Source organism: Phacochoerus africanus, chromosome 14, assembly GCF_016906955.1.
Source record: "Phacochoerus africanus isolate WHEZ1 chromosome 14, ROS_Pafr_v1, whole genome shotgun sequence".
Taxonomy (NCBI): domain Eukaryota; kingdom Metazoa; phylum Chordata; class Mammalia; order Artiodactyla; family Suidae; genus Phacochoerus; species Phacochoerus africanus.
This window is the reverse complement of record NC_062557.1, coordinates 26905576-26933438: the sequence shown is the minus strand read 5'-3', so window position 1 is coordinate 26933438 and position 27863 is coordinate 26905576. Positions and strand designations below refer to the sequence as shown.

General features: G+C 52.3%; 1 protein-coding gene and 1 long non-coding RNA gene across 7 annotated transcripts; one reads left to right on the top strand and one right to left on the bottom strand.

The window, feature by feature from the left end:
• Positions 1-825: 825 nt before the first annotated feature.
• Positions 826-21580, bottom strand: MYCBPAP (MYCBP associated protein). Of its 6 annotated transcripts, none has more exons than XM_047757862.1 (19): positions 21472-21580; positions 15990-16117; positions 14983-15142; positions 14742-14845; positions 13509-13695; positions 13177-13292; positions 12304-12454; positions 11088-11203; positions 10883-10998; positions 9894-10005; positions 8601-8790; positions 7199-7386; positions 5991-6137; positions 5062-5487; positions 4536-4657; positions 3726-3841; positions 3146-3294; positions 2817-2987; positions 826-999 (listed from the first exon to the last, which is right to left on the bottom strand). In XM_047757862.1, the coding sequence occupies exons 1-19, from the start codon at positions 21512-21514 to the stop codon at positions 898-900; spliced, it is 2844 nt and encodes a 947-aa protein (XP_047613818.1). In that variant the 5' UTR covers positions 21515-21580; the 3' UTR covers positions 826-897. The 6 variants fall into 6 exon arrangements, with proteins under 6 accessions (XP_047613818.1, XP_047613823.1, XP_047613820.1 ...); XM_047757867.1 differs by lacking the exon at positions 21472-21580 and adding an exon at positions 21245-21443; XM_047757863.1 differs by lacking the exons at positions 826-999; positions 21472-21580 and adding an exon at positions 21245-21431 and having other exon boundaries at positions 2885-2987; positions 3623-3841.
• On the top strand, positions 7345-14972 carry LOC125114537 (uncharacterized). Its single transcript, XR_007131841.1, has 4 exons — positions 7345-7836; positions 8647-8935; positions 12292-12523; positions 14722-14972. It is a non-coding gene; the product is annotated as an uncharacterized LOC125114537 (long non-coding RNA).
• Positions 21581-27863: the final 6283 nt, after the last annotated feature.

The following is a 27863-nucleotide window of genomic DNA, read 5'->3' as shown; positions in this document are numbered from 1 at the left end:
AAAAAAAAAAAAAGATCTGACATTCAAGACACGGAGGTAAGTCCATCAATTGATGAAGAGATAAACAAAATGGGGCCTATCTATGTAACTGAGTATTATCTGGCAATAAAAAGGAAGAAAATACTGACACGTGCTACACGGATGAAACTTGAAGAGGTACTTAATGCACAATACTGAATCTACTGTCTTCTTCTGAATCGTATACTTTAGAAGGTTGAAGGTTTTTGTTTTTGTTTTTATTTTTTGCTTTTTAGGGCCACTCCCGCGGCATATGGAAGTTCCCAGGCTAGGGGTCAAATCAGAGCTGCAGTGGCTGGCCTATGCCGCAGCCGCCGAAACGCTGGCTCTGAGCCACATCTGCAACCTACATCGCAGCTCACAGCAATGCTGGATCCTTGAGCCACTGAGCAAGGCCAGGGATCGAACCCACATCCTCACAGATACTAGTCGGATTCGTTTCCATTGTGCCACAACAGGCACTCAGAAGGTTGAACTATAAAGTATATGAATTATATCTCAATAAAGCTGCTATTTAACAAAAAAACAAAAAAACAAAAAAAAAAGGAGGAGGAGTTCCCACTGTGGTACAATGAGATTGGTGGTGTCTTGGGTGTGCTGGGTCGCAGGTTTGATCCCAGGCCCTGCAATGGTGGGTTCAGGATCCAGCGTTGCCGCTGCTGTGGCTTAGGTCACAGCTACAGCTCAGATCTGATCCCTGGCCCAGGACCTCCATATGCGGAGGGGCAGCCAAAAATGAAAAAAAAAAAAAAAGAAGAAGAAGAAGAGGAGGACACGGAGGTCTAACAACGGGAAGTGGTAGGAACGTGGTAGAACGTAAAGTTTCTTTATTGATGTGTTTGTTAAACAGTTTCCCAGAAGGCAACTCGGGCATGCAAGTCAGGTGCAGAGATGCACAGCCTCCTCAACATTCTTTACGGGGCTGAGCTCCTCAGCCAGAACCAGCAGGTCCGTCACCAGGGCATCCAGCAGCCCGTAGACCTGGAAGAATGGAATGAACATCACAGGCGCCTGGGTGGAAAGCACCTGCACAGGGAGTGGCCCCCCCGCACCCCCCACTGCACGGTGGACGCTCCCAAACCAGAGGGGAGACAACTAAGCTATGTCGGTAACCAAAAGGTCTATAGAGCTTTTGTTTTTACAAATGGTTTTGTTTTGAACCAGCCCAGGGCAATAATCTTGCACTGGCCCCTTGAACATATAGCAACATTTAGAGTCTAGAGTGACTCGAGGGGCAATTCCAGGAGGCCCGGGGAGCGGCGCCCATTTCTTGAGTCCCTTAGGGTAGCCCAATTTCATCCTGGCCTCCAAGAGACCAACTTCCCTTCCGGTAAGATCACGGAGCCGTGAACTGAAATGTTTCCAAGACTGTATCTTCCAGTGGAGCTGACCCACTGAAGGCTCGGCAAGTTGAGTCTTGATTTCAAAGAGACAAGGGACCTCAGGGCCCTGTGATTACTTTCTAGATCCCATCGATCTCAGGGATGTCACCCACCGCAGAGCTCAGTGATGTCACCAGCAGCAAATGGAGCTTCTGATTAAGTGTAACGTGTCAAATGTGATTGCAATGCACAATGCAATCCCAGCTACCCAGGGGACCACAGCAGAGAAGACAGTGCGTGGCTACTCGACACCTCGACATGTTAAGCATGGCTCTGGGGATCTCGCCTCCAAAGAAACAACGACAACAAAGAACAAAACACAGCACCTAAGTGAATCTCTAAAAACCTACTGCTTAAGAACACACTTTAGGAGTTTCCATTGTGGCTCAGCCGTAACTAACCCAACTAGTATCCATGAAGATGCGGGTTCGATCTCTGGCCCCACTCAGCGGGTTAAGGATCCGGCATTGCTGTGAGTTGTGGTGTAGATCACAGACGCAGCTCGGATCCCACATTGCTGTGGCTGTGGCTGTGGCCAGCAGCTGTAGCTCTGACGAGACAGACCCCTGACCTGGGAACTTCCATATGCTATGGATGCGGCCCTTAAAAAAAAAAAAAAAAAATTTTAGAAAGTCTCTCCAGGGTTATTGTTGGTTTTGGCCACCCCTGTGGCATAAGGAGGAAGTTCCTGGACGAGGGAACTAATCCCAGCCGCGGCTGTGACATATGCCACCGCTGTGGCAATGCCCGATCTTTAACCCACTGTGCCACAGAGGGAACTCCTCTCTGCAGTGTTTTAAAACCCTTACACTTGCGGGAACTCCATCCTACACGGTACTCCCCCAAGGAACACATCTACCAAGACACACCTGACACAGAGAAAGCGGGAGCAGCAGAAAGAGAAAAGCTTCTGCTCCATTCCCTCTAGAGTCCATTTCCAAATGGCAGCCAGCAGGATCTTCTAAGGCGTGAATCGGACCATATCATTCCTCTAGTCAAAACCCTGTGTCCTCACAATGACCTACAGAGCCCCACATGGGGCTTTGGTGGGCTCTCTGCCCTTCTGTCCTCCCGGCCCGGGGGCACTCTTCCTAGATGTCCACATGGCCACGTCTCACTTCCCTTCAAGTCTTTGTTCGATGTCACCTTCCAATGAGGCCCAGCTACCCCCACCCGGGCCCTCAGCCCCGGTCTCTTTTCCCCACCGTGCTCATCCCCTGACACACCAGATGTTACTTATTCATGAGGTCTCTCTCAAACACTGGGATGCCCTTCACAAGGGCAGCTCTGCATCCGTCACGGATGCAGTGGGCACTTATTATCTGTGGAATAAACGGAATGAACGAGGGAGCAGAGGCAGGGACACAGCTCAGGCCTAAGTGAGGGGAGGGCAGCACAGCGGGCTCTTGCTCTCACCTCCGTGTGCAGCCTCTGGGTGTATTTCTCCATGACCAGGGGATCTATGGGCTCCTGAGACGGGGTGGTGCTGTCAGGGGCGGGGGCTTCCAAGGAGATCCTGTCCCGGCTTGAAGATTTCACAGGTTTCTTGTCATCCTTGGCTTTGTGCTTCTTGCTGTTTAAACGGTCCTGCTTGGAGAGACAGAGACACGCGCCGCCTTCAGCAGCTCCCGAGGGAGGCCCAGGGCTTTCTCCAGAGCAGCTCTGGGGCGGCGGGCATTGCACTGGAGTGACTGCCCACCTTCTGCAGCCCCTCCCCACCCAGGCCCCGGCCACGCGCTACGTGCCTCTTTCCCAGGTGGCAGCTTGGCTGCTTTTTTATCCTCTTTGTCTCTGATTCCCAACTGCTTCTTTTCCTGGGCTACCCCTTTTCGGTCCTCCTTCCCAACTCTCCCAGAAGTCACCTTTATTTCTGTGACTGGAGGCGATTTTCGGTCTAAGGGAAGTGAACGGAAGACAGATGGCCTGAGGCCTAGCTGACCTCACAGGGCAGGAGCCGGGAGAGCAAGGAGCCCTGAGCTGGCAGTGCTCTAGCTGTGTGAGTCCCCACGGGCTGGAAGCAAGGCCCTGGAACTCTGGGGAACAGACGTGTAGGGCAGCAGTGTTGAGGCCCTACACATGCGGGATGACACGTCACCTCAGCTCTCTGGGATTCCACTCGGAAAACATGGGGACTGAACTAAGGTGATCACTAAGGGTGCTTCTGGGTCCCACAGTCGAGCAGGAGATCAAAGGGTAGCCAGAGGCCTACCCCATGGACCAACCTAACAGAGGTTCCACCGGAAGGGTACAAACGGCTGAGGTGCCACTGCCACCCAGGCAGAGGGACGGGAAAGACCATCCGGAGAAGTGGCTGCCCTGTCTGACCTTGCTCTTCCGGCAGGTCCCGGTAGATGGTCTCCTTCTCAGGCAGGCCCAGCAGAGCCCTCAGCCACAGGGAATGGCTCACCAGGCTGTCAATCACATCTCGCCACAGCTGCAAACTAGACAGGGAGCCATTGGAGAAAAGCCATTACCTTTGAACCTGGAGAAGCTTCGTCCTTCCCTTCCAAGCCACTGCTATCGCATGGCAGCACCATGCCTCCGTCCAGCCAGCACCCTCACTGGCACCCACGCAAATGCTGGGATGGGGATCTGGCTTCCCTCGGGTGGCAGTCAAGAAAGAGTGGCCGGGGACTAGGGCCAGATCAGCCTTGAACGAACTCCAGCTTGAAACCCTGGCTAGAACTGGATCCAGTCCCACTGGAGGGGCTGGACCTGCCCAAGAGCTCCAGGGTGAGGCTCCTGGGGTGTGTTCTGAGGGCCTTGCAAAGGGACCCCAAGCCTGTCCAAGCAAATTCCAAACCAGTGATGAGGAGGCTGGCAACCAACTGAGGCTTTTCATGGAATCGGCCCCTCTTTCCACTGCCCTCTGCTCGCTCCTCTGGTCATTCCTCTGCTCACTGAGAAGGAACAAGGGAAGAGGTGCTCACTCTGCAGTAGCTCCTGCTCGGAGGGCAGCCGGCACAGGGAGAGCAGCTGTAGGGGCGGCCGCGGCAGGGGCCAGGGCACAGAATGTGTGCAGCATCTTTCAGCAACCTGAGCTCAGTTCCCTTGAGTCCCGGGAGTGCCTACCCAGACCCCACAAAGGGGAGGACACAGGACCAGCTCTCCTGGGGGTGAGGGGGTGTCACCTACCACATCTGGTACAGGAAGTCGGACCGCACTGGCCGCGGTTCCTGGCACAGGTCCAGGGCCGCTTTGTTGAGCTTGATGAGGGCATCTTCTCTCTGGTTCTCCTCCGGGAGCGCCATCACCGCCTGGCAGGGTCAGAGGTACCATGGGCAACCGTTCTGCCCAGGACACCATGGCTTCCTTGTCCTTAAGTAACAGGTGAGGTGCCGTGAGGGCAGGTGGCCGGGAGGCGATGAAGCCATGGAGTCTCCTGGGGGCCTTCCTGGGAGTCTGGGCCCGCCCTCACGAATCTGTACCCATGAGCCCTTTGCCAAGGTCAGAGAAGGAGCCCCTTTTACATTACAGTGGCCTATGCCCTGGGACGAAGGAGATGACCAAGAAGTTGCTTCCTCCGAGCCCTTAAAAGGTTGTTTCTCTGCCCATGGGGGTGAGAGGGGCTGCCGGAGCCCTCCCCCAGCTCTGGCCAGGAGCACCAGAACCCGGCTGTGCCAGGGCCCTTCTCACCAACCCCCCAGGGCTGTGGCGGCACCTTTCTGAAGCTCTCCAGGCAGAGGTTCCACTGGGCCGGGGGCAGGCTGCCCAGCTCCCAGGGCCTCCTGGCGCTCTCCAGGTCTGGCCTCCCCTCCACCGGGATCTCCTCCATGAGGCTCTTCCGCTGAGAACCCTTGGCCCCTGGCCTGGTCTTCTGGGACCCAAGAGGATCTCGGGTGTCCCTGAGGGCCTCACTGTCCTGCCAGGGAGGTTGGGAGTCCAATGCCGGGCTCTTGAGGTGCACAGAAGACCCAACCTTCATCGAGGCCTCCTCACAGTGGGCTGGGGGTGCCGTGGCAGCCTGGGCCCTGGGACTGAGTCGCTCTTCCTCGCCTGGCCTGGCCTCCTTGGTCTTGGGGGGCAGGATCATGCACTGGCACCACAGTCTGTGCAGGTTTTGCACCACTTGGTGCTGGTAGTGCAGCTGCAGCAGAGAGAAGGGGAGGCACATGATGACGTGATGGGGAGGCCGGGGTGTGGGGCACCCAGAGCCTGAGCCAGCCTGCTCTCTTCCTGTTTCCCGCTCCCTCGAGAACACTGGTGGAGGAGGCAGGAGGAAGCTGGTAGGAGCAGCTGGGCCCAGAGGGGCTCCCCACTTCCCTTTCAACCTGGGCACCTCCAGCTCAAAGCTTTCCTACGTTCAGGCTTCCAAGGAAGACTGGGTTTGAATTAAGGAGTTGCTGAAGCTCTGTTATTACCAAGCGTCCACATATAACAGCTATGTTATCCTGGGCAAAGTACTTAACCTCCCTGGCTCTCACTCTCTTCCATGTAAAATGAGGATATAAATAGCACCCATCGCGCAAGGCTGCTAAGGAGAAAGTGAGTTACTCATGGATGCTCAGAACAGGTCCTGGCACTCAGACGGTTTGCTATTATTTTCTCCCGGGGCCCGCACCATGGGCCGGGGCCAAGCGGGGCCTGTACCCGAGGGTTCCTATGGTGGAAAAGGTCCTCCTCCGTGAGGTAGGCATCCACGGGTGACTGTGCACGCTCCGGGGTCAGGATCCCTCTCAGCAGCTCCTGCAGCACGTTCTCCACGACGGTGACTGCTTCGTGGGAAGCCAGCTTGGTCTGGGGAAGGGAAGGTGGCACAGGTGGCAGCTCAGGCTTTCCAAACCCATGTTGCGTCCTCAAGGGGAGCCAGATCCCTCAAGACTTTGTGCCTTCCGAGTGACTGAGTTCCTGCCATGCCTGTCTCACACACTCCCTCGCCCTCTCTCTCTCTCTCACACACACACGCCCCTATTCCCAGACTCAATACTCCTTGGATCTCCCCCAAACATCCTTGTTCCCTAAAAGAGGCTGGAAGGATCCAGAGAAGGGGTCAGACCCAGAAAAGCTCCTCCCTTGTGGGGCCAGGAGGTCACACAGTCAGCATTTCCCCCAGCTTAGGAAGGAGGGCTAGAGCCACACAGCATGAGCCCTGCTGAGAACGTGGCTTGGCCACATGGCCAGGGTCACAGAAAGAGCAGAGAGAGCATCTCGTGTGAGATGCTGGTTCTAGAGTCAGCAAGGAAAACAGACAGAAATTTGGCAAAAATCACCTTTATGCATCAAGGGTTGAGCCCCCATGGAAGTAGCTGGCTTGGGTTTGGGGGCCATGATGAATTTAAAAAGCATGGCTTTCCCTAGAATCTCCCAAAGCACAGGGCCAGATGGCCAGGCCACAGAATGGATGGGCCACGGGCTCCCAGTTCCCCCCTCACACTCCTGGGTGCTGGCCCCAGGGGTTACATAATCCTCTCTGGTTTTTTGCCAGGTTGTGAAGTTACACCAGTTAACTGCAACTCCACTGGATCATTCTAGACAGTGAACAGACAGGGGTGTGGAGGGTCACGGGTGTTTGCACCCAAGTAAGTGCTTCCACGCCGTCTGCATCTTAAGGCCCCGTCTCATTTCTTCCTAAGGCACTGGGGCCACGCACCGTGGAGCTCAGAGCTCCCCTTCTCTTGCCTGCCCTCCCATCTGTCACATCACAAAGCCCTGAGGAGTGTTTGGCGAGCAAGAGTAGCGTCTGTTTTTGAAAAATCTACCTAGTGGACTGGGAGAAACAGGATCCCTGCAGGCTGTGCCAGGGAGCAGCCTAGATTAACCTACAGTGTCCACAGGGGCCGAGATCCCGGGTCCCTTACCTCCAGTAACTTCCTCTCATCCTTAAAAATGTCCTGGGCCAGGGAGACTGCATGGAGATTGACCTGCAGAGAGGCACCTCCTAACAGGATGGGGTGGGTTCCAAACTCCCAACATTCCCTGAAGATCCCGGCGTTCAAAGACTTGAAGAAGAAGGTAAAGGTTTTCGTTTCTCCAGGCAGAATCACACCTGAGAGGGACGAGACAGAGTTTTCACCAAATAGGAGCTGCAGAGCCCCAAGTCTGCATGCATAGGGTTAAGTAAGTCCCAGGTAGGGTGGCCAAGGGTTCCGGCTTGCCCAGGATGGAGAGCTTTCTTGAGATGTGGGACTTGCAGGGCTAACACCAGGACTGTCCCAAGCATCCAGGGACAGTCGGTCGTCCCAGCCTCAGGGCTGTGCATACGTGTAAGGGAACCCCTAGAATGCTTCTGCTCCCCGGTAGCTCGCCCCCTGTGTTCTCAAACGTTCCACCGTTCCCCAACAGACAGAAAGAGGAGATGCTGCGCTTCATGAAAAAACACCGGACGGGAGTTCCCTGGTGGCCTAGCAGTTAAGGGTCTGGCATCACCACTGCTGTGGCTCAGGTCACCGCTGAGGTGTGGGTTCAGCCCTTGGTCTGGAAACTTCTAGGAGAGAAGGTAAGCTCCAGTCCTATGAGTCTGCCGTCTTAATCCCATCTCCCCTGGTCTGGGAACTTCTGCATGCTGCAGGCATGACCAAAAAAAAAAAAAAGAGGGGAGGGGGAGTCGGATGGACTGGGAGTCTGAGATTAATACATGCAAATGACTGCATTCAGAATGGATAAGCAGGAGTTCCCGTCATGGCGCAGTGGTTAACGAATCCGACTAGGAACCATGAGGTTACGGGTTCGGTCCCTGCCCTTGCTCAGTGGGTTAATGATCCGGCGTTGCCGTGAGCTGTGGTGTAGGTTGCAGACGCGGCTCGGATCCCGCGTTGCTGTGGCTCTGGCGTAGGCCGGTGGCTACAGCTCCGATTCAACCCCTAGCCTGGGAACCTCCATATGCCGCGGGAGCGGCCCAAGAAATAGCAACAACAACAACAACAACAACAACAACAAAAGACAAAAAAAAAAAAAAAAGAATGGATAAGCAAAGAGCTCCTGCTGTACAGCACTGGGAACTATATCCAGTCACTTGTGATGGAGCATGATGGGGGATAATGTGAGAAAAAGAATGTAGGTATGTATGTGTGACTGAGTCTCTTTGCTGTACAGTAGAAAAGTAACAGAACTATAATGGAAAAAATAAAAATCATTTAAAAAAAAAAGAGAGAGAGAGAAAGGAACAGGAGGGACAGGTGGGCGAGGGGCTGGCACTTAACAGGAAGGGCACCGGCTAGACTTTGGCTGAGAGGGGTGAGTGGGGCAGTGCCTCCCAGGTACCTTCCCGATTGTTGAAGTAAAACCGCTGCATCCTGTTCCTCTTCAGGTCTTGGAAAGAGTCCGGCTGGGACCGTCGTCGCCAGTCATACCAAATGGCCACGGTGCCGTTATTGACCACGGTCAGTTCCGAAGATGTTTTCTCCCCTTCTAGAGTTTCGAAGGTCAAGCGGACAGCAATCCCAACATGCTTCTGGGGAGAGAGGAGGTCTAGAAATGTCTTTGAAGGCAGTCCTGCCCTCGGGTGACCAACTCAGCCCGCGTTGCCGGGACGTTTCCGGCCTTGGCACTGAGAGTCTCATGGCCTGGATCTCCAGGGCCCGGCCACTCTCAGGCAGGTAAGCATCCCTACCCCAGCAGTGGCTGTCTTGGAGGCTGCCATCAACAGTAAGGAGAGGAGATAAAACTGATTTTTTAATTTTTATTTATTTTTTTGTCTTTTTGCCTTTTCTAGGGCCTCTCCCGTGGCATATGGAGGTTCCCAGGCTAGGGGTCTAATTGGAGCTGTAGCCACCAGCCTAGGCCAGAGCCACAGCAATGCTGGATCCGAGCCGTGTCTGCCACCTACACCACAGCTCACGGCAATGCCGGATCCTCAACCCACTGAGCAAGGCCAGGGATCGAACCCCCAACCTCATGGTTCCTAGTCAGATTCGTTAACCACTGAGCCACGATGGGAACTCCAATTTATTTTATTTTATTTCATTTCATTTCATTTTGTCTTTTTGTTTTTTAGGGCCTCACCGGTAGCATATAGAGGTTCCCAGGCTAGGGCTCCAACCACAGCCACAGCAAAGTGGGATCCGAGCCGCGTCTGCGACCTACACCACAGCTCACGGCAATGCCAGATCTTTAGCCCACTGATCGAGGCCAGGAATCAAAACCGCGTCCTCACAGATGCTAGTCAGATTGGTTAACCACTGAGCCACGACGGGAACTCCTAAAATCGATTTTATATCTGAGGAACATTTCTGCTCCTTAGCATCTGAGGAGTATCTCAGAATCTTCTTAATGCACAGTTTTTTTGAGAAGGTTTGTTTATTTACATGTCTGGGGACTAGGTACAAACTGGGTGGCTTGTGACACTCTCTTTTCAGTCTTGTGACTTTACTCTGATTCAGATTAGCCTTGCTGTTAACATTTTCAGACACATGCTGAAAGTATGACTAGATAACAATGCAAACAGGGGAGTGTGCAGGTCCTTGTGACTGCCAGTCACCTTGGGCACGGCCACCTTGGGACTGCTCAATGAGGGTGGCCCTTCCAGCAGGTGGGTGAGGGCGAAGGCAGTTTTACCTTGTCCTCTGGGTTACTGCCTCGGATCCAGCAAGCTGGCTTCCCACAGAACAGCAGAGAAGGGCCGAGAACAGCCATGGGGACCATATCACAGTGATTGGTCAATAAGTCTCTGTAAGAAAAACCAATGACTAGGAGTTCCCTTCGTGGCAGCAGAAACAAATCTGACTAGAATCCACGATGATGTGGCTTCAATCCCTGGCCTCGCTCAGTGGGTCAGGGATCCAGCATTGCCGTGAGCTGTGGTGTAGGTGGCAGACACAGCTTGGATCCCACAGTTCCTGTGGCTGTGGCACAGGTCAGCAGCTGCAGCTCCAATTTGACCCCTAGCCTGGGAACTTCCATATGCCACAGGTGTGGCCCTAAAAAGCAAAAAAAGAAAGAAAAAAGAAAAAAACCAATGACTCATTTTCCCTGAGCTTGCCACAGTCTTGCTACCTGGAGCCCATAGAAATGGCTGCCAGGCAGTCTGGAGATGTGCCCGGCTCTGCCCGCCAGTGGAGCGTCTTCAGCTCCATCCTGCTCCGTTCCTGCAGGTGGGAGGTTTTCTTGGACATAAAGAGACTTCATGCAGAGCCACGCAGTACTGGGAGAGTCTGGAGGGCCCCCCTTTATGAGCAAAGGAATGTCTAGGAAATCCCCATTAGGGGTTGGTTGCTGGAGGAGAACAGATGGCAAGCACGGCTGTCCCTTCAAATGGGCTAGAGGAGGGGGTGCAGCCACTAGCGAGAGGCTGGAATGGAGGCACCTTGATTTCAGGGAGGGAAGCCTGTCTAGGAAATCCCCATTAGGGGCTGGTTGCTGGAGGAGAACAGATGGCAAGCACGGCTGTCCCTTCAAATGGGCTAGAGGAGGGGGTGCAGCCACTAGCGAGAGGCTGGAATGGAGGCACCTTGATTTCAGGGAGGGAAGCCCTCCCTATAACACTTGTGGGAGTTAGGGAAGCCACACTCTCCAAACGCTCTCCCTAGGGCCCAGGCCCAACTCACAAGTGCAGTGTGTCTGTAGAGGAGCTTTCCTGGCTCCTTTCAAACACCGAACAGTCTTCCACCATAACAGCCGAGAAAGGCCGCCCTCTGCCCACCACCTCCAGGCCATCAATATCCTCCGAGAGACGGAGAAAAGAAAGGTTAGCGGACTAAGACAGGTGCCCCCCCTGAGGGGCTTCAGATGAGGCACAGGGGCCTTACTAACCTGCTGGCTAAAATCCAGCTCTGCCATGATGATCTGCAGCTCCTTGCGTCGGTAGATCAGAAACAGACTCCGATCCCAGGTGTAGCGGTACCAAGCATCCTTCTGGGGTGGCAATCCTAGAGCAGGGGCCGAGGACCCTCAGCACAAGCTGCTTCCCTGCCCCCTTCCCCACCCGCTCTTGAGGGCTCCGGGAGTGCCGGTGCCAGCACCGGTTCTGGGAAAGGTGAAAATACAGCTTCCTTGTGAGCAGGGCTCCCCTCCTCCCGGCCCCATACCTACTGCTCAGCAGCCCTGCACAGGGCTCCTGCAAAATTAGCTTCCAAACCATCAGATCTTTGGGTTATAATAAAAATAACCATAGCAGCTACTTTTTATTGAGTGTTTAACAATGGGCTTCTTTTTTCTTTTAACAACTTAACCTCTTTTTTCTTTTTTTCTTTTTTGGCCATACCCATGGCATACAGAAGTTTCTAGGCCAGGGCTTGAACCCAGGACACAGCAGTGACAATGCCAAATCCTTAACCACTAGGCCACCAGGGAACTCGAACTCAAACTTCTTAATACACGTGATATCTCATTTCACCCCCTCACAACCCCATGCGTACTTTACAGACAGGGAAACTGAAGGCCAGAGGGGTTCAACTCGCTGGCGTTCATGAACTCAACACAGCTGGGATCTGAACCCAGGCAGTCTGGTGGCCTTTCAAGCAGTGCTGCCCATTAGAAATGTCATGCAAACCATGCACTGCAGGCCATGTATATGTAAATTTAAATTTTTCAGATGCCACATTTTAGAAGGTTTTACCTTTTTAGGAAACAGATGGGATTAATTTTAGGACTAGAGTTTAACCCAATATATTACAAATACTATCTCAATATGTAATGAATAAAAAAATGACTAATGAAATCTATTTTTTTCAAACTGATCTTGGAAATCCAGGGTGCAGTTTACACTTAGAGCACATCTCAGTTCAGAGCAGCCACATTCCGGGTGCTCCGCAGCCATAGTGGCTCGGCCTGCGGTGAGGACTGTGCAACCCCAGGGCCATGTGTCCCCTGGCTCCTCCCACCACTGCCCCTGCGGTCTTACAGAAGGGGGAAGTGGGCTTCCACAGGCCATAGGACTTGATCCCATGTCGGTATCACCCCAGAGCCCTGGTCTCTCGCACCCTGGCCCAGTCACAAGGTGCTGTTTCATTTACAGCCTGCTCCTCACCCATCTCCGCCTGGATGGAGCGGGGCTTCCTGATGTGGGTGATTGGTTCCACGAGGCCACGCTGAGTTTTTGTCTTCGTCATTACCAGACCCGTCATTTCATCTCCCAAGTATTCCAGTCGACTCCAGAACCCATTGGTCAATCCAGAGACCTGGCGATGGGAGACAGATGAGTCAGCCCACCTGAGCACCCTGGAGAGGCTGCTGGGGGGCCAGGGGAGGTAAGAACTCCACAGACAAAGATGCTCTCTCCAGGGGAACCGTGCTGCCCTGGGAGCAGGAGAGAAGCACCCCCTTTCTTGTTTTGAGGCTGCCCTGTTGTAGGTTTCCCTGGCCCCAGCCAGGGTAGTTTGGGCTGGGTAACTATACTGACATACCAGAGCCCAACACGGCACCCTGGGCCACGAAACCTGGAGTCTCAGCTTTTAGGAGACAAAAGACAAAGACTATTCTAATAACTTAGTACCCATGATTCCTTTTTCCTCAAACTGACTAACAGTGACCATCACAGGCCAAATTACTTACCTGGCCAGTCTCTGAATGACTAGTAATAGGAGCAATAATAGAATTTAGTGAAGGTCTTGAGGGCTTAACGATGTTTTACACTGGGTAGATTTTTCTTTTTTCTTTTCTGGCCTCCCCACGGCATATGGAGTTCCTGGGCCAGGGATGGAATCCAAGCTGGAGCTGCGACCTACGCAGGATCCTTAACCCACTGTGCTGGGCCAGGGATCGAACCCACGTCCCTGCCACTGCAGAGACACTGTCAATCCCAGTGCACTATACCGGGAACTCCTGGATAGATTTTTTTTTTTTTTTTGGCCCCCAGCTGTCCAGACCCTCCTCACAGGGCACTTGGGAATGCTGTCCCTACCTTCCCATCGGGCCGCCTGGGCAGCGCACGGTCAATGAGCTCCCGTTCCTCCTGGATCTGTCTGTAGGTCTCCCCCATGTGCATCAGCAGCTCACCCACTGGCTTCTTCAGCCGTTCTAGAGAGAGAGCCGAGAATGCAGTCCTGCCACCAAAATCAGAGCAGGCAGGGGCCTGAGCACTCGGCACTGACCAGCTCAGGTCACTGGGCTGATTTCACGACCCACTAAGAGCAGGAAGCACAAACATGAGCAGCCTGAATCCAGGCTCCGGAGGTGGAGGGAGAGGAAAAAGACACGGCAGCAGAGCCTGGATGCCCTGTCTGCTCTGCTCACCACTGAGGGCTTCCTGCTGCTTCTTCCACAGGGCTATGTTGCGCTGCCAGTTTTTCAGAAAGTTGTGCTGAGGAGGTGGGGCCCAGGGAGGGTGTGCCTTCTCTTCCTTGGGGGCTTCCCGCTTGGGCTCTTCTGTATCCGAGATGAGGGTCATCAGACAGGGCGGGGTGTGGATCAGCTCGACCAGCTGAAAAGAGCGAGGGGAGGAGGGTGTGGGAAGGAGTGGAGCCAGGGCTGACTTCTCCAGGCCTCAATCCCTGCTGTCCCCTCTCTGCTGAGTCCCTCCTCTCCAGGACCCTAAGGTAGCGCGTGACAGAAGACACACTGCAGAACCAGGGGACCTCGGAAGCCGCTGTCAGTCCCCTCTCCCCTAGAATGGGGAGACTTGTTCTAAGACTGGGGTCACTGTCTTAAGTATATCTGTCCTCTTTACATCTGCCATGTGACTGAGCCTTTTTTTTTTTTTTTTTTTTTTAAGGGCCGTGCCCATGGCCTATGGAAGTTCCCAGGCTAGGGGGTCCAATCAAAGCTGCAGCTGCTGGCCTACACCACAGCCATAGCAACTCAGGAACTGAGCCGTGTCTCTGACCTACACCACAGCTCGCAGCAACACCGGATCCTTAACCTATTGAGTGAGGCCAGGGATCAAAGCCACATCCTCATGGATACTAGTTGGGTTTGTTACCACTGAGCTACAACAGGCAACTCCAACTGAGCCATGTTTATATGACTCCAGGCCTCTTAGCACTGGACCAATCGGAGAGTCTTTGCCTGGCAAGCAGAGGAGTGAAGGAACTGACACACAAGTGTTGCATGACAGGAAGGTCGGAAGGACAGACTCTCCACGTGGGCCGGGGAGCTGTGCAGAGCCACCTTCCTCCACCACGTGGACCAGGGAGAACAACGTGAAATAACGCCCACCAGGGCCCAGAGGAGCAGAGGGCAACACGGGAGCCCTGATCCTGAAGCCGGGGTCGGTCGGGCGGGAGCCAGACACATTCTGGCTTTCGGCTTCCTTGAGGCGCTTCTGTCTCCTTACAGTGAACTCCTGACTTCAGCTGAAGCCAGCGTACTTTGGCTTCATTATCTGGGGGGGAAGGGTCACTCAGACTCGGGGGCCCAGAGCCTGGACTGTCTCTGCAACCCCAGTCCTGCTGGCCTCTTCTTTGCCTCTTAAACTCATGAAATGACATCAGTGATCTCTCTCCCGCAGGCAGCTCTGTACAAACGAACCTCGGTGTTCCCTCGAGCAAGTGCAATTCTCTTGAAGTCATGGAGACTCCCCAAGATATGGTGAGACAAGATCTGGTCACTGCCGTGGAAGATGTCGCCTGGTCCTGGGGGTAAAAAGAGCGGGGAAGGCAAGCTGCAGCCAGCGGTATAAACGGCTCAAGAGGCTGCTTCCTGATGGGGACCTGGCTTTCTCTCCAGGGTGACCCATGACTTCAGATGCCAGGGCCGGGGCTGGGCATACCAGAGTAGTCCAGGGGCTTTGTGGCTGCATCTGGGGTCGCGGGATGTGCCACTAAGTGGCAGACCTTCCTCCTACGATCCTTGGGTTTGAGTTTACGGATGATAAATTTCTGGGTAGTGACAGGTTTATCTTCTGTTTCAATAAGGCGAGGACTGTGTTGCTAAAAAGAAATAAAACAGAGGAGATTCCATGGGAGATCCGGGGAGGAAAAAATACCACCTTCTTCTCTGTCCTAATTCTTGGTGGAATTCCTAAAGGCTGACAAATCTGTTTCTCTAGAGCTGTCCATATGTTCTATCGAGGAAATGCCTGTGCAAAAGATAGACTTAGTAACGCTCTGGGGAAAAAATAGCATCTCATGCCTCCACACAGTTCAGGTGAGAAGTGGCTGATTCTTCTGGGTTAAGCCTGGGCGGGGCAGGGTTATCCACACCTGTAATTTTGCTTCTTTTTTTTTTGGTCACTTCTTGGGCAGCTCCCTCGGCATATGGAGGCTCCCAGGCTAGGGTCTAATCGGAGCTGTAGCTGCTGGCCTACACCACAGCCACAGCAGCACCAGATCCGAGCCATGTCTGCAACCTACACCACAGCTCACAGCAACGCTGGATCCTTAACCCACTGAGCAAGGCCAGGGATCGAACCCGCAACCTCATGGTTCCTAGTCGGATTTGTTAACCATTGCGCCACGATGGGAACTCCTAATTTTGCTTCTTAAACTTCATTGTCCCTTCTGCGAAATGGGGGCCAGAGCACTTGCCTCTACAGGATGCAAATTACTTCATTCTCTCCCTTCCCTGTGAATCTCAGAAATTTTAAAATAAACAGCATAGTAAATTCCTTTAGATGCAAATGTGCACAGATGTGTGTTTAATGGAGTTTTCCAAGGAATTAGATACTCCTGAGGAGGGAGGTGGTAGGCAGACAATGGATATGGTTCAAGTCCTAGACCCCCCAGGTGGCAGGGAGCCCTGTTCCTGCAGGAAGGGATCTCTGGACTTCATACTTACCTTCTTCAGATCTTCCTTCTTAATGGCCAAGGCAAGAATGTCATCTCCTTGGAGGACATTGCTAACGGGCTCAGGTTCTTCCTGAATCGGGGGTGTGGGCTGTTCAGGGACCTTCGCCCGCTTCTTTTCTGAAGAGAGGCAGAAAGGTCAAGTGCTTAAAAACAGATATTAGACTCCACGGAGGGAGGCAGAGTTGGCCACTTTGATGGAGAGCGGAGGCTGCCAAGGTGGCCTGGGCGGCACTTTTCCAGAGTGACAGAACTCTCTCTCATAGGTCCCCCTACCCACTTCCCCGGCCCACCACAGTGACCCAGGCTTCTGTAGCCAGAATTAAGATCAGACGTTGCCTTCCAGGCAAGGCTGCTTACAACCTTGGGTACATCCCTTAACCTCTCTTGGTCTGTCTTGTGTGAAAAAAAAGAAGCTGGACCACATCAGTGGTTCCCGAATATTAGTCAAGTGTCTGCCTCAGAATCTCCTGGGGAGTTTTACAAATACAGCTTCCTGGCTCCCACATGGAGTCAGGGCCTGGGAACTGTGTTACAAAACTTCCTAGGTGGGAGTTCCCATCGTGGCTCAGGGGTAAGGAACCTGACTAGCATCCATGAGGATACGGGTTTGATCCCTAGCCTCTCACAATGGGTTAAGAATCCTGTGTGTCTGTGAGCGGTGGTGTAGGTCGCAGATACAGCTCAGATCCCACGTTGCTGTGGCTGTGGCGTAGGCCGGCAGCTGTAGCTCCAATTCAGCCCCTAGCCTGGGAAATTCCATATGCTGCAGGTGCAGCCTGAAAAAGCAAAAAAATAAATAAATAAAAATAATAAAACTCCTTATATGGCTCTGATGCACAGTGTTTTGGGACAACTGGACCAGCTGCCTTTTCGGCCTCCTCTCTCCATTGCTGGCACTGACCCAGTCTTCTGGGTGAAGGTGCTGGGTCTCTTAACACACTGGTTAAAATGCAGACGCTCTGGGGAAAGCAGCACATTCACCACTGACTGTCTGCTTCACATTCTTTCATTTAATAACACTATTTAAGCATCTTCTACATGCCAGGCACAGTGCTAGGCTTTGGGGATACAAGGCAAAGTCTTAGGCTTCAGAGAGCACATGCCCACGGGAGCAAGCCTCTCAAACACACTGAACAAAGGTGACCATGGGAGCATCCAGGGGGCCCCAGCCACGTGTGGGGGGTGATCAGGGAGGGCCTCCTAAGGAGGTAAGTAGATTGAGAGCTCCAGGAGGAAGAAAGACAAGGGAAAGGGCACCGAATGGGCATTCCAGTGGGCATAGCGTGAAGAGGCTTAGAGGCAAGGGAGGATGGAGCACACACCTGGAACGCAAAGCATGTGTTTTTAAATAGCTGGTGCGGAGTTCCCGTCATGGCTCAACGGTTAACGAATCCGACTAGGAACCATGAGGTTGCGGGTTTGATCCCTGGCCTTGCTCAGTGGCTTAAGGATCTGGCATTGGCCGTGAGCTGTGGTGTAGGTTGCAGACACAGCTCGGATCCTGCATTGCTGTGGCTCTGGCGTAGGCCGGTGGCTACAGCTCCGATTCGGCCCCTAGCCTGGGAACCTCCATGTGCCGCGGGAGCAGCCCAAAAAATGGCAAAAAGACAAAAAATAAAAATAAAATAAATAGCTGGTACGCAGCGAGGTGGGAAGTAGGAAGCAGAGCCTTGGAGGGGGAAGCAGTAACTGTATCACAAAGAGCTTAGTGAGCTGTGTAAAGGACTTCAGTTTTTACCCTGTGGGCCATGACAGGGCAAGGAATGGATTCAGGGGTGAACAGGAGATCACTTAGGAGTGTACCGCCGTGATGAAGCGCTTGACGGAGCGGCTCAAGGGCCTGGAGGAAAGTGGAGCCAAATCTGAGCCTGTTTCTCCCATGCGCCACGCCAGAGCACCACGCCAACTCCCAGGGCAGAAGCAAGTTAGGCCCCAAGGACACAGTCCCTGTCTTCCTTCCACAGAGGTGCATTCACTGTTTCAAATGCCTCTCGTTCCCCTGGCTGGCACTGTCCTGTCGGCTGCCCTCTGGTTCAGAAAGCTTTGATGTAAGGCCCTATGCAAATCAATCAAGAGAAAACCTAAGCATTGCCTTTAGGACTTTTACTTATTTATTTATTTTTGTCTTTTTAGAGCTGCACCTGCAGCATATGGAGGTTCCCAGACTAGGGCTCAAGTCAGAGCTATAGCTACTGGCCTACACCACAGCACAGCAACGCCAGATCTGAGCTGCATCTGCGACCTACACCACAGCTCACGGCAACACCAGACCCTTAACCCACTGAGCGAGACCAGGGATCAAACCTGTATCCTCACGGATGCTCGTCAGATTCGTTTCCGCTGAGCCACTACAGGAACTCCTGCCTTTAGGACTTTAAAACACACCTAGGTTTTGTCCACTGCTTCTCATGGTGCTTTAATTTTTAAGAAGCAGTATAATTAAAACATCAGGGCAGGTGTTTTGGTTACCAAAAGCAAACTATTTTAAAGAAAATGCCTATATAGTTAATGGCAAAACAAACAAACAAACAAAACAAGCCAGAATCATTCTAAACATAACTTTAGGAGTTCTCTGGAAGCTCAGCAGATTAAGGATCTGGCATTGTCACTGCTGTGGCTCAGGTCTGGTCTGTAGTAGGGTAGTATAGCCGGGCTACATCAGAGACTTCCCCTGAGAAATTTAGGAGGAAAAAGGCATTTTGGAAGGTTTTTTTCCTTCCTCACCTTAATGCATGTTCTTAACTCAAGGGCTATTTAACAAGTCAAATTTCCTCTTATTAAAAATAAATATGCAGTGAAAGGATCTTTCCTTGATTTGTTTACAGCAGAAAGTTCAAATCTGATAAGATCCTCGGAAACTAGGTAAACAGCAGGCAGTAGCTAGGAAAGCCCTTGACTGCCCTTGGGAAAGCAGACTAGCTATTTTTCCCTCTTTCTCTCCTAACTGTTAAAAGTATATCATGAGGAGTTCCCGTCACGGCACAGTGGTTAACGAATCTAACTAGGAACCATGAGGTTGCGGGTTCGACCCCTGCCCTTGCTCAGTGGGTTAAGGATCCGGTGTTGCCGTGAGCTGTGGTGTAGGTTGCAGACGCGGCTCAGATCCTGTGTTGCTGTGGCTCTGGTGTAGGCCGGTGGCTACAGCTCCGACTCGACCCCTACCCTGGGAACCTCCATGTGCTGCAGGAGCTGCCCAAGAAATGGCAAAAAGACAAAAAAAAAAAAAAAAGTATATCATGAGAGAGCATCTCCGTGTTCTCTGGTGGCTCAGTGGGTTAAGGATCCGGTGTTGTCACTGCTGTGGCACGAGTTCAATTTTTGACCAGGGAACGTCCCAATGCCACGGGTATGGCCAAAAAAAAAAAAAAAAGAGGAGTTCCCATCGTGGCACAGTGGTTAACGAATCCGACTAGGAACCATGAGGTTGCGGGTTCGATCCCTGCCCTTGCTCAGTGGGTTAACGATCCGGCGTTGCCATGAACTGTGGTGTAGGTTGCAGACGCGGCTCAGATCCTGCGTTGCTGTGGCTCTGGCATAGGCTGGTGGCTACAGCTCCGATTAGACCCCTAGCCTGGGAACCTCCATATGCCACGGGAGCGGCCCGAGAAATAGCAAAAAGACAAAAAAAAAAAGAGCATTTTGTTGTAGTCTACATTGGACCTTCATGCTGTGAAGAAGCATTAAAGAAAGCCCTTCCAGGCCTCCCAGGGAACCCTACTAACTCCAGGCCTGCCCCTTCCTCACACTCAGCTCACACCATCATCTGAGGCTGGGTCTCCCCAGGGGCTGCAATGACACACCGACTTTCTGACCTGGCATGTAAAGCACTTCTGTGGTCTGGTCCCTACCTGTGCAGTCCCCTCTGGCTTCCTTCCCCCCTTCTCCACACTCACCACCTCTGCCTTGGCCATTAATGTCAAAGTTCCACTCCCTAGCTTCTTCCTAGACCTAGAGAAGCATATCGCTTTTCGTTTGTTTTTTGTTTTTTGATTAGACCTAGATGTCATCTTCTTCAGAAAAATGTTCCCCCTAATCTACCATTCAAAGCCTAAGTCAGCCCCCTTGATACCGACGGGCGTCTGTATCACCATCTTTTGACTGGTTTCTCCTCCAGGAGTTCACAAGACTCCATTTCCTGAGGTCTGGGGTCCCACAGTTACCACCCATGGCCTTGTTGCCCAGCACAGTGCCCGCACACAGCAGGCCCTCAATAAATGCAAACAAAAGAAGACTGAAGAGGAAGTGGATTGCACATGGGCACAAGTTCATGGGGTCAGCCTGCTGACCAGGCACCCTGGGGTTCTCCCTCTCGCAACCAGAGGGTAATTGCAGAGGACAGGAAGCAGGGATCATGTCCATTGATTGTCTCCAGGTTAAACAAGCAGGACAGGGGTTACACAGTCTGGCTGGAAAGGGCACAGGGTGGGAAGAGGTAATCAGAAAACTGGCCAAGTCAGGCATTTCTCCCGGTTTTTCCAGTAGGACTCTAAGGTGGCACTCAGCAGAGAATCCCACTAAGGTCGTTGGTTTCACCACCTCAACATGTTTCCTGCATCTTTTCTGAATTTCTTTTCCCAAGACCCCATGGCCTGGCCTTTCTAGTCTTAAACTCTTTTCTGGATCTTTCCTTTCTTTTCTTTTGTTTTCTTTTTTGGCCGCCCTACTGGCATATGGAGTTCCCAGGCCAGGGATCAGATCTCAGCTCTAATTGTGACCTATGACACAGCTGCGGCAATGTCAGATCCTCTAACCCACTGTGCCAGGCCAGGCCTGGTGCTGCAGAGACACAGCAATCCCACTGTGCCACAGGGGGAACTCCTTTCTTGGCTCTTTCACACCCACTCAGGTGAAGGATTCTGCCTTCTGTATCCCACCCTAAGATACTGTTCAAGGTCTCATAGGCCTGCCTTTCCAAGGTCATCTCCCCAAAAGCTGATCCCTGAGTCCCCTCCTTTCTATGTCCCCACTCTCAAGGCCCCAGTGCCCTGCGGCCCCAGCCTGCCCTGCGAGTCCCTTCCTTGTACATCATCCCCAAGGCCCAGTGTACTGTGCCCCACCCTCCAGGGTTCACCGCCTTGTCTAAGGCATGGGGTTCGCCTTGTCCTGTACCCCATTCCCGTGTGATCTTTACCTCCAGGCTATCACCCCCATCCTCCAGGCCCTGTGTTGTGACGCCCCAGAACCCCTGCCCCTGTCGGGCTTTCCTGAGCTCCCAAGGCAGCCAGGGCCAACCTTTCAAGCTACCTGAAGACTCCACGAATCTGTTTGTAGGTATTCTGTGGCGGGATTCCTTCTTTAGAGATTTCATGGTGCGGCCCGGGCGGCGAGCGTGGCCCTGTGGACCCGGACCCAGGACCCGCAAAAAGGAGGCGGCGCCGCAGCCCCCGCGACCCTGCGCGAGCGCGCCCGCCCGCCAGCGGCCGCCCGGGCGTCCATAGCAACCAGCGCCGCGCGCGGGGGAGCGCACCCACCGAACAACTTGGGCGGAGACTGCTTGGGAACCACCTTTTTCATCAGGCCGCAACCACGCGCCCGCCACGGGCCACTTCTTCGACCCTAACAATGCCCCCAATCCGGACCGTGACGTCACAGGCGGCGCCAGCGGGCGCCGTGACGTCACTAGCCCGGCGGTCGGGGAGGGGGGGGGGGCCGGGGGAGGGGAGGCGGGGTCGGGAGGCGGGACCGGGAAGGAAAGCGGAGGAGGAGGGAAGAAGGGGCTCCACTAGCTTCCAGGCTGTTTCCTGCTGCTCCTTCTGCCCGCTATCCTTTCGTCCCGTCTGCACAGCCGCCGCGGCATCCATCATTTCACACCGTGCAGAAAACCCCTGATGCCTTCTCGCGGATTTCAGTTGCCCCGTGGTCCCTGCCTGTCCCCTGCAAGCGCTGGGTGTCCTTCCCGGCTCGCTGCAGCCACTTTGGGCTTGCATCACTTCCCAGACCAGCCAAGCTTGGGAAACTTGGGGCCACCTCACACTGTCGGTTGCAGTCCTTGAGCTCCCCGCCCCGCAATTTAAAGTAGCTCTCTGTTATCTCAACTTGGTATATGCCCCCTTATATTTTTTTCCAGAGTCTTAATGCATTCAACAATTACTGTGTTTGTTTAACTGGTTGGCTGCTGTCAAGCTCTCTGTAAGAATATAAAATTCATGAGAGCAAGGCTGGCTTGTCCTTTGTCCACACCTCAACTCAAAGTGTAACACGTAGTGGCTCAGAAACTGTGGAATAATGAAGGGGCTATAGAGCAGGACAGAACTGGGTTCCAATCTCAGCCCTTCCTGTTTCCTAGCTGTGTGTTCTTGGGCTAGTCCCTTAACCTCTCTGAGCCACAGTTTTCCCACTTATAAAATGGAGGATGCAATGGTCACTGTACGGATTAATTGAGAGTATGCACGATGGCCACTGTACAGACTGAGAGAAAGGGCCTCTGTAAGGATTAACTGAGTATGCATTTAAACTACTCAACACAGTACCCTCCATAAACTGTAGTGACATCTCAGTCAATTCTCAAAATCATGCTGGGGTTGAGGAGCTCCACTCTGTGCCCATTTGACAGATGGAAAAACTGAGCTCCACCAAGGAAAAGTCACCGGTCAGGGAGCTCCCGATGTGGCACTGTGGATTAAAGATCTGATGTTGCTGCAGCCATTGTGTAGTTTGCAGCTTCAGCTCAGACTCGATCCCTGGCCTGGGAACTTCCATATGCTGTAAGTGCTGCCAAAAAAGAAAAAATAAAATAAAATAAAAATAAAGTCACTAGCTAGAAGCAAAGTTTGAAGGTGGTTCTCCCAAGTCAAAGACCAGGGCTCTTTAGGCCCTGACTCTTGGGGTATTTTTTGTTTTGTTTTGCTTTTTAGGGCTGCAACCACAGCATAAGGAAGTCCCCAGGCTAGGGGTCAAATCAGAGCTGCAGCTGCCAGCCTACGCCACAGCCACAGCAACACGGGATCTGAGCCGAGTCTGCCACCAACACCACAGCTCATGGCAATGCCAGATCCTTAACTCACTGAACGAGGCCCAGGATCAAACCCACAACCTCGTGGATACTAGTTGGATTCGTTTCCGCTGCGACACAATGGGAATTCCTCTTGGGACATTTCTGAGCTTTGCTGTAGTCTGCCCCAGACAGAGGAGGGGCTGAGGTTGGATGCCAGCAGGGCTAGTTGGTCCCTGGGCTCCCTATGTGTTCTCCACTCCTGGGTCTCTCCCAGGAGCATGGCCCCTTCTCCATGCCCATCCAGAACTTCACTCCTCTTATGACTGAGACATTCTCCACGGGCCCTTCCTCTCCTACTCTCCGAGGCCTAGGCACTAACCTCCTTCCACCCTCCAGGGATTCGCCAGTTCAATTCACTCCATGAACATTTACTGAACGCTTAGGATACTCCGGGCTGGTGCTGTATCACCTGGATCCTCCAGAATGCAGACACAGATAGAGATAGGAGTGCAAGAGGTTTATGGGGCTGGGGGGTAGGGGTGGGATGGGGTGGGTGGTGGGCAGCAGACCAAGCTGGGAGAGCTTCAGACTGTATTGCAGGTCTGAGAAAGTCTGGGTCAACCCACTGTGGGCCTCTGGGACTAAGAATGTTCATTTACAGGTTGTCAGCTAACGGCGCTCTTTGCAAGTGAACAAGCTCTTTCCTCCTTCCCTCCTCCCTCCCTACCCCCTCCCCCCCTCCCTTTCTTTTCTTTCTTTCTTTCTTTATTTTTTTTTTTTGTCTTTTTAGGGCCACACCCTCAGCATATGCAGGTGCCCAGGCTGGGGGTCGAATCAGAGCTGTAGACGCCAGCCTACGCCACAGCCACAGCAATGCCAGATCCGAACCATGTCTGCAACCTACACCCCAGTTCACGGCAACGCCAGATCCTTAACCCACTGAGTGAGGCCAGGGATCGAACCCCAAACCTCATGGTTCCTAGTCGGATTTGTTTCCACAGCGCCATGACGGGAACACCAGCAAGCTCTTTCTAAAAAGGAGCTGGGCACTCCATGGCTGCCACTGGAACTCTGCAATATATAGAAGAAAGTAAACGTCTCCTCTTGTTCTTAGCTCAGGGTCCACTCTAGAGCGGAAGACAAACACCCCTGGAACACTAAACCGTGCGCTCAGCTTCCAGAAGGTCTTTGAACTTTGGGAGGTGATGCAGCCAGTGGCTAGCCTGGCTGGGAGCAGTTCAGAGGCCTCGGGACTCTTGAAGGAGGGTGCAGTGTAGGTTAAAGGGCAAGAGAAGAGGGAAGCAGGAGAGGTGTGTGGTCAAGCAGGTACAGAACCTGGGAGGTTTCGCCACCAGCCCCCAAGTGACCCTGGACAGGTGCCTCCGTGTCACCATCTATATCATGAAGGTGTCAGACCAGATCGGAGCTGCTTAACCTTTTGAAAATGGGATCGAAATTATAACCCATGGAGTTCCCGTCGTGGCGCAGTGGTTAGCAAATCCGACTAGGAACCATGAGGTTGCTGGTTCGATCCCTGGCCTTGCTCAGTGGCTTAAGGATCCGGTGTTGCCATGAGCTGTGGTGTAGGTTGCAGACGCAACTTGGATCCCACGTTGCTGTGGCTGTGGCGTAGGCCAGTGGCTATAGCTCTGATTCGACCCCTAGCCTGGGAACGTCCATATGCCGCGGGAGCGGGCCAAGAAATGGCAAAAAAAAAAAAAAGAAAAAAAATTATAACCCTTTCCCCAGAAATATACATTTAATTTTTAAATTTTTTTTCTTTTGGGGCAGCACCCACAGCATATGGAGGTTCCCAGGTTAGGGGTTGAATCAGAGCTGTAGCCACTGGCCTCCCACAGCCACAGCCATGCCCGATCCTTAACCCACGGAGTGAGGCCAGGGAGCAAATTCACATCCTCATGGATACTAATCAGATTCATTTCTGCTGAGCTACAACTGGAACTCCTGATTTTTTTTTTTAATTGTGGTAAATTACATGTTACATAAAATGCACCTTTTTTTTTTTTTTCTTTTACGGCCACTCCTGCGGCATGTGGAAGTTCCTGGGATCTGAGCTGCAGCTGCTGGCCTACACCACAGCCACGGCAACACCAGATCTGAGCTGCATCTGTAACCTAAGCCACAGCTTGAGGCAACGCCATATCCTTAACCCGCTGAGTGAGGCCAGGGATCAAACCCTCATTCTCATGGACACTGTGATGGGTTCTTAACACCCTGAGCCACAATGGGAACTCCTAAAATTCACCATTTTAATAAACATGATTCAGTGGCCTTTAGTACATTCACCATTTTCTAGTTTCAGAACTTTTTCATCATCCCCAAAGAAACACTATATCCAGCCACTCCCCACTCCTCCACCTGGAAAACACTAATTTACTTTCTCTTTTCACTGTTTTGCCTGTACAGGATATGTCCTATAAATGGAAAGCTACACTATTTGGCCTTTTGTGTCTGCCTATTTTTTTTTTTTTTGTATTTGTAGGATCACATCCATGGCATATGGAGGTTCCCAGGCTAGGGGTCCAATCAGAGCTGCAGCTGCTGGCCTACACCACAGCCACAGCAACCCAGGATCCGAGCTGCATCTGTGACCTACACCACAGCTCAAGGCAAAGCTGGATCCTTAACCCACTGAGTGAGGGCAGGAATCGAACCTGTGTTCTCATGGATACTAGTCAGATTCGTTTCTGCTGAGCTATACGGGAACGCCTGTGTCTGCCTACTTTTACTAAGTATAATGTTTTTCAGGGTTCCTCGGTGTCGTGGCATGGATCTGTACTTTGTTCTCTTTTATGGCTGGATAATATTCCATTGCAGAGGTATACCGCATTCTGATTATTCATTCATTTGCCTTTGCACATGATTTTGCACTCTTTTCCAAGAATGCCCTGAAGTTTATATGTGTGGCCCTCATGTTGGGTGGGCTGAGGTCAGTGTGCCTTAGAAACAGACTTGGGCCAGGAGTTCCTGCTGTGGTGCAGTGGAAATGAATCCAACTATTATCCATGAGGATGTGGGTTCGATCCCTGGCCTTGCTCAGTGGGTTGGGGAGCCAGCATCACAGTGAGTTTCGGTGTAGGCTGAAGACGCAGCTCGGATCCTGCGTTGCTGTGTCTGTGGCATAGGCCAGCAGCAACAGCTCCAATTCGACCCCTAGCCTGGGAATGTCCATGTGCCTCAGGTGTGGCCCTGAAAAGCCAAAAAAAAAAAAAGAAGAAGAAGAAGGAAAAAAACAGACTTGGGTCTTCTGAAAGTGGGTTTCCAACTCTAATGTGTGTGAATTAATTACAACTGGTGATTAATCACAACTTGGGAAAGGCAGGATGTGTGTGTTAGGGGAGCCTTCTTAGGGGAGGGGCATTGGAGGTACTCAAGACAAGACTTCAACAGGCAGGTCAGGTGGCAGGCACTCCACATGAGGATCCAGCAGCAAGCAGTATAAAGCACAAGCTCAGGGGACAGTGTCATTTAGCCACTGCAGTCTACTCCTAGTACAGCAGCTCTGAGCAACCTCCTCAAAACCAGGGAGGATGAGGAGTTCCCATCGTGGCTCAGTGGTTAACGAATCCGACTAGGAACCATGAGGTTTCGGGTTCGATCCCTGCCCTTGCTCAGTGGGTTAACGATCCAGCGTTGCCTTGAGCTGTGGTGTAGGCTGCAGACTCAGCTCGGATCCCGTGTTGCTGTGGCTCTGGTGGAGGCCGGCAGCTACAGCTCCGATTGGACCCCTAACCTGGGAACCTCCATATGCTGCGGGATCGGCTCAAGAAAAGGCAAAAAGACAAAAATAAAATAAAATAAATAAATAAATAAAATTTTTTTTTTGTCTTTTTAGGGCCACACCCATGGCATATGGAAGTTGCCAGGCTAAGGATTGAATCAGAGCTACAGCTGCCAGCCTACACTACAGCCACAGCAATGCCAGATCCTTAACTCACTGAGCAAGGCCAGGGATCAAACCCACATCCTCATGGTACTAGTCGGGTTTGTTACCACTGAACCACAATGGGAACTCCAAAACATAAATAATGTTTTTTGTATAAGTATGTCCCACACAATATTTCCTTGTTATGAACTTACTTGTTCAAAACTTGTTCGTTGTTCTAACTGAAATTCCAATATAACTGGGTATTTGTATTTTTATTTGCTAAATCCATCAACCACAGTCTTGTCCCAGGCCATGAGCTTGTAAGCAACAGAGCTAAGCCTTGGTCTCAGACCTTTCAACCACAAGGTTGAAAAGCATCCTGTTCCAGGAGTTCCCACAGTGGCCTAACGGGTTAAGAGTCTGACTACAGAAGTTTCCACTGTAGCTCAGCAGATTAAGAACTTGACTAGTATCCATGAGGATGCAGGTTCAATCCCTGGCCTTGCTCGGTGGGCTAAGGATCCAGTGTTGCTACAAGCTGTGGCTTAGGTTGCAGACGTGGCTCTAATTTGGTGTTTCTGAGGCTGTGGCTGTGGCCGAAAGCTGCAACTCTGATTAGGCTCCTAGCCTAGGAACTTCCATATGCCATGGATGTGGCCGAGAAAAAAAGGACAAAAAAAAAAAAAGAATCTGACTTTAGCGGCTCAGGTCACTGCAGAGGCAGAGGCATGGGTTTGACCCTCAGCACAGCACAGTGGGTTAAAGGATCTGAAGTTGCAGCAACTGCTGCATAGGCCACAGCTGTGGCTTGGATTCAATCCCTGGACCGGGAATTTCTGCATGCTGTGGGCGTAGCCAAAAAAAACCAAAAAGCAAAAAAATGCAGTTTGAGCTTTGGAAAATCACTTTATACCGTAAAAATATCTAAAAGGATTATGGAATAAAATGCTTATATTTATTATATACCTAAAGTAGGTAAAAATCAAAACCAAGTATGAAAAATAAATGAAAGAAAAAAACCATAAGCAAAAAATGCTTTA